This window comes from Danio rerio, chromosome 23 (genome assembly GCF_052040795.2).
Source record: "Danio rerio strain M-AB ecotype USA chromosome 23, GRCz13ab, whole genome shotgun sequence".
NCBI lineage: Eukaryota > Metazoa > Chordata > Actinopteri > Cypriniformes > Danionidae > Danio > Danio rerio.
In genome coordinates, this window is record NC_141043.1 from 7,762,770 (window position 1) to 7,773,053 (window position 10,284).

Sequence of the window (10,284 nt, forward strand, 5' to 3'; positions counted from 1 at the left end):
CAAGACTTTTTTTTACAAACTGGCTTTTCTCACAGAGCCAGAGTGTCAGTTTACAGTAGAGAGCCATTTTAGAACATATAGCACATATTATTTAAGTATTTTCAAGATAAACAGAATGTATAAGTGCAATATATATTAAAATATATATATTTGCACTCTTTCAACATAAAGGTTTAGCATTGCACAACAAGAATTGTGATTTAACTTTAACTATGAAAACAAGTTTTACAAAGATATATTTTGCCACTGAATATTCAAAACTTAAGGTCGTGAACTAGCAGTGTTATGCTGCTTTGAAACATCACTGTCACTGTAAACAACAGGCTAATAAAAATATAACAAACCAGCAATCTTCTTGCTGTGAGGTGGTCAAACTACCCACTGTGCCACCGTGACACCCATTATTTTTATCATTATTATTATTAACATTATTATTATTATTATTATTATAATTAAATAAAAATTAACAGAAGGAGGTGTTCAAAACCTTCGTTCTCCGTGACACTAGGCTAAATATCTTTGCAGATGAACAGGGCCGGCACGTCCATAGAGGCGACCTAGGCGGCCGCCTAGGGCGGCAGTATAGAGAGGGCGGCGTCCGCAACACCCGCATCCTCAGTTATGTCCGTGACACCTCCATCAGCGCCCGCTTGTCCTCAGTTATATCCGCGCATAGGGCGGCAGAATAGAGGTCCGCGACACCGGCGCGTCCTCAGTTATATCCGCGCATAGGGCGGAAGAATAGAGGTCCGCGACACCCGCGCGTCCTCAGTTATATCCGCGCATAGGGCGGCAGAATAGAGGTCCACTGGAAGATGGAGCTTTCACAACAACACCGTGGCGCCGCTTCAAGTGAGATTTCAGATTAGTCGTACTGCCCGCGTATTTTACAGATGCGCGGCACTCTTTTGCAAATTGCATCTGTCCTGTCATATCGTCCATCCTAAAATCCATAATGTTGCCATACTTTAGATTTAAAACTCAGTGGGGAATAAAATGTTTGTTTTGCTTCTCGCGCTTTCTGAGGGCGCACCACTAGCTTCATCCGCACACCTGATACACTGAGTTGTAGTGTAAGTGTACACATCCGCAAATCCGTTAGGCTTACTTTATGTAGGTCGATTAAATTATGCGCCAAAAACAGGTTGACAACACTTGTTAATAAATAAAAAATACATTCTATATTAAAAATATAAGCTGTATCTTGGAAAAACCGATGCATCTCGCAAAAACCGATGCATCTCGATTTGCTTCCAAAATTTCATTCATCCTCTGCTGCTCAACCGATGCACTCGCATCGTGCACGCGCATGACCGCGTATCGATACATATCGATTAATCTTCCCATCCCTAGTCGCTACTGATGATGCAATCGGTTACAATGGTCTTTCATCCCGTTTTATGATTGAATAACTAAATGAATGCTTAAGTCTATTTAGCTGAATGTATTGTAATTACATTACAAAATCAATGCTGTAAAAACAACCTTGTGAAATTTGAAAAGTCACATAAGCTTTCTCCAGACGTTTATCGATGGCTTTAAAACTCTAGCTGTGCATACAACTCATTAACCTAGTTAAGCCTTTAAAATGCACTTTAAGCGGAATAGTTGTATCTTTCAATATCTAGTATGTTATGAAGTATGAATTTTTTATCAATAGTATGCTAAAAACCAGCTTCAAATATTAGCAATTAATTTGCAGAATCATGACTATAATTGGCATCGGCACCCATCACACTTTTCGCCCCATAGACTTCTGTTCATACACATGTGAATGCAACAGACCAGAAACGCAAGCTCGTGCAACAAATTTCACAGTTCGCTGTGTAGCAAGTTTAAGCTTGGTGAACTCTGACCTGCAAAATCGCATCACATGACTGCGTGAGACTAATTGAGGATCAAAACATGACCTCTTTGGACAGAAATTTAAAATATGGACCAATCGCCTGCTTTTTTTAAAAAATCCCACACCTTTTTGCAGCAACGTATAACAGAATTTTGCATGCTGAAAAACTAGTGTGACCGTGGCATCAGTCACAGTCTAAAGGCATGTGAATGTGAAATAATAAGAGATTTGCATGGATGCATAATTTTTAATATACACTGCACTATTACATAAAAAAAGATTGACAATATTGACTTCATGCTCAAATAAATTTGATTTGTTCTCTCTCTTCAGCATCCTGATGGCAGGAATCCTGCCTTTTGGCGCCATGTTCATTGAGCTCTTCTTCATATTTAGTGTAAGTAACACTAAATGTACATAGTTTATAGCACAGGCGTCAAGTCCAGTTCTTTAAGGGCCGCCACTTTGCACAGTTTAGTTCTAATTCCCTGCTTTAACACACTTACCTGTATGTTTCAAACAAGCCTGAAGGACTCAATTAGTTTGATCAGGTGTGTTTAATTAGGGTAAAGCTAAACTATGCAGAGCTGTATCCCTGGGGAGTTTGATACCTGTGTTTTATGGGTAAACACTGCATACTCTATCTAAAATTGTACACATATTGATGCTTTACATTGAGGTCTGCTCATTTATAGGCTATCTGGGAGAACCAGTTTTATTACCTGTTTGGATTCCTCTTCCTCGTCTTTATTATTCTTGTGGTTTCCTGCTCTCAAATCAGCATTGTGATGGTGTACTTCCAGCTATGTGCAGAGGTAGGTATATGATCACAGACAAAAGAAAACTGATTAGTTTCATATTTGGAACTTTAAGTATTTGCTTAAACGATGTGTACTTTCTTAATGTCTAACTATTCAGAACGTTGTATATTTACATGATTACTTTATGTTTGTGTAGATTAAACATTATTGTATTTTTACATTTTGCAATTTGATTAGTTTTATACTGGGTTCAACAAATGTGGAAAGATATTGCGTGTCTTATTTGACAAACTGTTTGCTGCTAATTTTATGTAATTTTTCTCACATGGATAATTGAATATTAATCAGATGATGTCATTACGCTGCTGTGCCGTCAGCCAATCGTTGCATTGCTGATCATAATTTCGAGGATGTATAGATCACAAAACATGCAGCGATCTCAGATCAGTTCATCCAGACATTTTAATCTTATTCACAAACTTTTTTTGAAGGACCAAATTAGCCAGAGATCAGTTATCAAGATGAAAAGATCCAGGATCTGCCAAATCATCTTAGATCATTTAAGCGAGGTACGAAGAACGGACCCCTGCTTTGAGCTACCAGAATTGTTGCTATGACAACAACTCTTAGATGAGTTTTGAAGAACTAATCGATCCTGGATCATGTCAAATCATCAATATCCAAAACCAGCTAACTGAGTAATCCACCTACGAAGAACAGACCCCAGGGGCCTCATGTACGAAGACTTGCGTGGAAATATATTCTTTTGTACATCCGAATGAACGTGAAACTGAGCGCAACATGCACGAGCGCAAAACCCCTCCCTGCCTCCTCCCCCATATGAATATGCAAATGACTCTACTTTGGCAAAACCCAACGAAAAAGCAATGGCAAAAGCAAGCAAAAAGAGAAACTTTGAACAGAATGTGAATTGAAGGTGCTGCTTTCGGAGGTAGACCGGAGGAAAGCAGTGTTATTTGCAAGTTTGTCCTCCGGAATTGACAACAAAAGAAAAAAATAGAGTGGGGAGAGTTTAGCTGATGCGGTTAACACAGTTGGGTCTGAACATCGCACTGTGGAGGTAAGAGAAATAGTGTGATTTATAGGTGTAAAATGTTGTATGTAGTACCCTTAACAGTCTCAGTGGCGCAGCTCGTAAAGCGCATGTTAACATGTTTTGACACGTTCGAGCATGAACTGGGTTCGAATCCAGCATCGAATCTAGAACTCATTCTTCTTCTTTTTTTCCCCGCTACATATCAGATTTTGCCTACTATTTATCACGAGAAAGACAAGTAGGAATCATTAATAAGTCTGTGCATCTTATTTTATTTGCACATTTATTGAATGGAAATGTTTCTGATTCACGCATGCAAACTCATCTTCAGGTAGTGCCTTTATAGTAATGTGTGTGCGGTAGATCGCTCCCATTACAATGGGAAAACAGGTGACCGCTGCAAATTGTGCTTTAATGTTTGGCTGGTCAACTGTATGGTATGGAAATCTTATATACTGCTAGATGAACCCGTCTCATACAGCTGCAAGGCTCAAAGACACTTTGTTGAGTGCAATTTAACACAACTGCCTCTAGGAGTCGCCAATGGAAATAAAACAGACACGCACAAAAAATGTGCGGACGCCAGCCATAAAGCTGGCGTGAAGCTGCGCACATTCCCACGTTCAGTTCATCGTTAGGAAATCCAAACGGGAGCGTTTTTGTAGCGTGAAACCTGGAGCACGCAAAGTTTTTGTGCGTACGCAGCGTTGATACATGAGGCCCCAGTTGTGTCTGATTTGGCTTGGAACTAAACTTTGCAGGACACTGGCTCTCCAGGTCCGAGTTTGGGCGCCCCGGTTTAGACGAACCATTATATATATATTTTTTTTTTTCTTTGAAAGAAAATAACAATTTTAAAAACTCACAATGTCATTTTTCGTGATTAATAAAATATATCTAGGGATGATTGGATTGTTGGATTTCAAACCAGACATTTGGCCAACAACAATACTATTTTAGCAAGTTATTTTATGGATAGTTATGATTTTGTTACTGATATCTAGTCATTCCTAGTTACTGGTAAATGTAGCATTTCTGTAACTCTACTTACATGCTGTTCCAAGAACTTTTTGACCCTTTTTGTGTGCTTAAAGTGCTGCTTTGCATTCTTGTTGTTGATTGAGTGTTATAATCTTTGACGCTCTGTCCACTCATACACTCAGAAGATAAAAAGCAAATTTTAGAGCTACGATAACAAAAACAAAGGTCACTTCATTTGAATGCAAAATCATCTTTGAAATGGCGATGCCGTTCACTCGGTCTGGTAAAACTTAATCACTTACTGTCAGTAGAAGTTGAATATGACAGCTGTCAATCAATGTGGCTCCTCCCTCCGCAGGACTACCGGTGGTGGTGGAGGACGTTCCTTGTGTCTGGAGGATCTGCCTTCTACGTCCTGATCTATGCCATTTTCTATTTCGTCAACAAGGTAACCTTCAGTGACTATTGCTGGTTTAAGTTCATATACAACACCTTATGTTTTTGTTATTGGTTAAAACACTTTAAAATGTGTTTTAGCCTCAAACTGGCATGAATTCTACAATAGATCATTCTCAGTGTACACAAAGTCAGCTGCTTTCTAACCCACACCAACTGCCGTAAAATAACCAGTTTAAGCATGAATAATGAGGTGTTTGTGTATCTTTGTGGGACTTATTTACATTTTCTGGAATCTTCTGAAGCAGAGCTAAACAGACAGTCTGAATTGTATGTCTTGTTTATATATAAAAACACACACATGTTACTTGCATTCGTTTTTGGGGGGGGGGGGGGGGGGGGGGGGGGTTCTTAAGGAAGTCCAAATATATTTGAGACCATTTCACTTCTTGTATGTCTTATTGGGGACCCCCTCAAAATTTAGATGGGGCTATCCTGTTCAATAAACTCATAAATTCAGTTATAGTAAGAATTTATATAGTGTGTAAGATTATTATTATTTTTTTTATATATAGCTGTTCAGAAATCCTGTTTTGGCCTTAAAAGAAACCGTAATTGTTATTGTTAGCGTTGAAAAAAATTATCCGAGACTTAAATTCCATATGTTTTGTAATGTTAGTCCAGATCAATTTAATGCATGCTTAAGTAAATCTACATCCACAGGTGGGGCATTTATTTGGATACGCCTGAATAAAACTTATTGGCAATTTCACAAGAAAAACAATGGTGTGCCTGGATTTAATGTAACTTTATTATTTCGAATTATTTACAAACGCCCTCACATATATTAATGTGCCACAAACAATACGTTAATATCACCAATCATTCCCATTTTATTAAAGGTGTATCCTTATAAATGGCCCACCCTGTATATTAGTGGTGTAATGCAGTGGATCACCAAGTGGGGGTCGGGACCCCCCCAATGAAGGGGGGTCGCCTGGTGGTTTACAAAAATCTATTTATTTTTATTAAACGATAAGAATTGCCATATTTTATCAATAACCTACTGAAGAAAAAAAAATGTTGTCTATAGTTACTTTATACTATATAGTTACTATAGTAGCTTATAGTTACTAGTTCTATTGAATTGTGACCCCTGGGGTAATTACTTTAAATTAAAGACCCAGCAACAGCGTCAGATGCAGCAGTTTGATTTTATAATACCAGGTTAAACTTTCAGGCCTATTTACAGCACTGACATACATTTAAAAAATTAAGCGAAGAATAGACTTGGGTCTATTGGTGTGTGTGTGCCATTGCATGCAAGGTTTCATGCAAGTATTTATGACCACCTTAGAGGATATTGGGGGTCGCGAGTCACTGGCATTGTCATTTTGGGGGTCGTGGGCTGAAAAGTTTGGGAACCCCTGTTGTAATTTATCGCAAATGTCAGTTCGGATCATGTAATGATTTCTTTAGTCACGGATCGGACCATTTTTCGCATTAGCCAAAAAGAGGAGACAACAAATGTAACTTTCTTTCTATTTATTGGCGCAGTGGGTTGCACGTTCGCTTCACAGCAAGAAGGTCACTAATTCGAGCCTTGGCTGGGTCAGATGGCATTTCTGTTTTGTCCCATTTCAACATTTACGTAGTTGTCTCTCTTTCTTTCTCAGCTGGACATTGTGGAGTTCATCCCCTCTCTGCTGTATTTTGGTTACACGGCCCTGATGGTTTTGTCTTTCTGGCTGCTAACGGGAACGATTGGCTTCTACGCTGCTTACGTCTTCATACGGAAAATTTACGCCGCAGTCAAAATCGACTGAGATCTGTCTTTCAGTTTTTGTTTCCTTTTTTTCTGTTTTGTGAAGCAAGCACTGATGCGTGTGAATTGCTGGCGTGAGGTGCAGCAGCGCCCCCCTTATGGACTGGAGGAATGAACAGAGATGTGTTTTGTACACTTATCAAAACCTTTCTCTCCTGCTCTCTCTGCCTCAGCAAAGATGTAGAGAAACATTATGAACGGTTCCATTTTTATTGTCTGTATATCCTTTTTGCACACACAACATGGGCCAAAGTGTGTCGATTTGACTTTTTGTTTGTTTAGGTGGGGAGATTGGATTTTTGGGCTGGGTCTCATGCTTTTGAAGACATAGTTGCATATTATATCATTTTACAATCTAACTCTGTGTCCTTTTAATATAATGTTTGATTTCAACTTGTTCCTATGTCTTTGATTCAGAGTTCTTGTTTGCTGAGTGAGTGAGTGAGTGAGTGAGTGAGTGAGTGAGTGAGTGAGTGAGTGAGTGAGTGAGTGAGTGAGTGAGTGAGTGAGTGAGTGAGTGAGTGAGTGAGTGAGTGAGTGAGTCAGTGAGTGAGTGAGTGAGTGAGTCAGTGAGTGAGTCAGTGAGTGAGTCAGTGAGTGAGTCAGTGAGTGAGTCAGTGAGTGAGTCAGTGAGTGAGTCAGTGAGTGAGTCAGTGAGTGAGTCAGTGAGTGAGTCAGTGAGTGAGTCAGTGAGTGAGTCAGTCAGTGAGTGAGTGAGTGAGTCAGTCAGTGAGTCAGTCAGTCAGTCAGTCAGTCAGTCAGTCAGCCAGTCAGTGAGTCAGTCAGTCAGTCAGTCAGTGAGTGAGTGAGTCAGTCAGTGAGTGAGTCAGTCAGTGAGTGAGTGAGTGAGTGAGTCAGTCAGTGAGTGAGTGAGTGAGTCAGTCAGTCAGTGAGAGTGAGTGAGTGAGTCAGTCAGTGAGTGAGTGAGTCTGTCAGTGAGTGAGTCTGTCAGTGAGTGAGTCTGTCAGTGAGTGAGTCAGTGAGTGAGTCAGTGAGTGAGTCATTTTGTTGGCATGGGCTGAAATTATGGGATGTAAAGACATGATGAGGTAAGATTCCTACTGTTTCCATTTGCATATAAGTCATTAGACCTAAAAGATTAATGATGCAGTATCATTTCTCTATTCTTTTTTTACTACACAACAATAGTAAAAATTCATAATTTTACCCGAATCATTTGGAGTCTGGTCGAATGTTTGAGATGTTGTATGTTGGTGGATTTACTTATAACATCAAGAGCATCAACAGATTTGTGCAGTGCACGGCAGGTAGCAGAACATTAGCTTGTGTTTTATGGTACTTAAGGATTATTTCAAAATGGTTCAGCAGTTTTGTTTTTGGTTCCACAATACACAAGTTACAATGTTTAGGTTCAAATTCTGCCCTATTTTCTTTTAAAACACCCAAGTAAAATCTGCTTCCATCTTTGGATCAGTCTGTTTCTCTCCGGCTTGTTTTTAATCTGTCCTCTTCTTCACATGTATTGATCAGCAGTATATTTCTGGGTCGGTGGGTTCACAGGTGATGTTATGAATAAATGCAAGAACTACAGAATATATTTTCTACAGATGTACTTTATTCTGCCTGTTGCGTTGGGAAGATCGGTCTGTGTATGTTTCTGGTGTAAATACAGTGCTTTATGTTGGTGCTTTTTTAGTTTGTTTGTTTTTTTTCTATCAATTTTTGTGGAGCTGTCCCAGGTCTTTGGTTTAGCATGTTTATTTTTTTTTCTTTATGAACCCGTCTTTCCCTTCCTCCTCTAAGAATGTCCATTTATAATGTATAAAACAATAAAAGTGCCAATATGTTGACATTTACAACGCGTTCAGAACATTCAGTCGGCACATAGCATTGTCCAATTTAACTGTTGTGAAAACATTGTTTTATATAGTACAATCTCAAACAGGCAGGAAAATTCATTCCACCAGCATGGAGCTTTGAATGAGAAGGTTCTGGAAAGTAATGATTTCCTGCCGCTGATTTCAGTTTTCTCAGAAAAGTCCAATATGCAGTGTAATGTGTATTTCTATAGTGCATTTACGGTGTATGGCCATACAACCAGAGCGCTTCACAATCATGAGGGCGGTCTCTCCACACCACCACCAGTGTGCAGCATCCACTTGGATGACACAACAGGACAACAGAGTAAACCACCACACACTAGCTGTATGTAAAGAGACATTGATAAAGGCATTTCAGTGGACGTGGATGAATGGGGAGGCCATGATTGGTAAGGGTCGATGAAGGGTATCTGGCCAGGACACTGGGATTACACCCCTACTCTTACAAGAAGTGTCATAGGATTTTTAATGACCACAGAGAGTCAGGACCTTGGTTTAACGTCTCATCTGAAAGACTGCATCAACTGACAGTATAGTGTCCCCTTCACTATACTGGGGCATTAGGACTCACACAGACCACAGGGTGAGTGCCCTCTGCTGGCCTCACTAATACCACTTCCAACAGCAACCTTGTTTTCCTATGTGGTCTCCCATCCAGGGACAGACCAGGCACAGCCCTGCTTACCTTCAGTGAGTAACCAGCCTTGGGTTGCAGGGTAATATGGAATATGGCACTGTTTGTAAAAAAAAAAAAACACTTCCATTCGACCCAGAAATCCAGACAGGAGAAGGTATGAAGCTCCTAGTTTTAACTCGGAGACTCGCCTGAACCTGTTGTACTCATGCCATCAACCTGATTAGCCATTGACAGATTATTGGATGTGTGCAAACAGGGATGGCTGTCCATGGATGGGAAACTTCTATCAAACTGTAAAAAACTTTGATCTCATCAGTTGATTAAGACAAGGAGAACTACAAGATCAAAGAGGTAAATCAACAATGCCAGGGCAATTAGACAACCTGACAGACAGGTCCATCATGTGAGTGGATTTTAGAGTAGAAGACCTCAAGCAAGGGTGAGCTTCATCTTTTGGAACGCTCACACCTGCATCTTCTCCATGATGGACGTCCAGTGTTCTCCAGCCTCGACTGCAGCTCTGCACAAAAAGTTTGGCCAGAGGAGAAATGGTCGTGTCCAACTGAGCCTGGTTTCTCTTAAGATCATTTCCTTCACTTTCGTCAATTGGTAAAGTTTGTTTCGTCGCCTTTGGCTTGCTTGGTTTGGTACATGTGGAGCTGCGCATCAATGGATTTGCTCTTCAGTTTGAACTTGCAGCAGTGAAATTTAAACCACACTGAACTGAAATAAACTGAACTTCATCACTGAATTCTGGACTGACACAGTTTCAATTTACTAGAACTTCTATGTTAAGCTGCTTTGATGCAATCTACCTTGTAAAAGTGCTAAAGTAATAAAGATGAAATGAACTGAACATGTACAACCTTCGTCCTCACAATCTACACTTCGGAGTTCTGACAACATTGTATCAAGACTCAAGCATTGCTGATGCAGAGCT

General features: G+C 39.9%; 1 protein-coding gene across 4 annotated transcripts in view; it reads left to right on the forward strand.

Moving 5' to 3' along the window:
- Positions 1–8,683, forward strand: part of tm9sf4 (transmembrane 9 superfamily protein member 4) — a 31,919-nt gene extending 23,236 nt beyond the window's left edge. Inside the window, exons 15-19 of one of the 4 annotated variants that reach the window (XR_015522724.1) lie at positions 2,180–2,243; positions 2,542–2,661; positions 5,004–5,093; positions 6,718–7,781; positions 7,847–8,683. Coding sequence is in view for 1 of the 4 variants with exons in the window: in NM_200510.2 (NP_956804.2) it covers positions 2,180–2,243; positions 2,542–2,661; positions 5,004–5,093; positions 6,718–6,867 (424 nt within the window). In the remaining 3 variants the exon portion in view is untranslated. 4 annotated transcript variants of the gene reach the window in all.
- Positions 8,684–10,284: the final 1,601 nt, after the last annotated feature.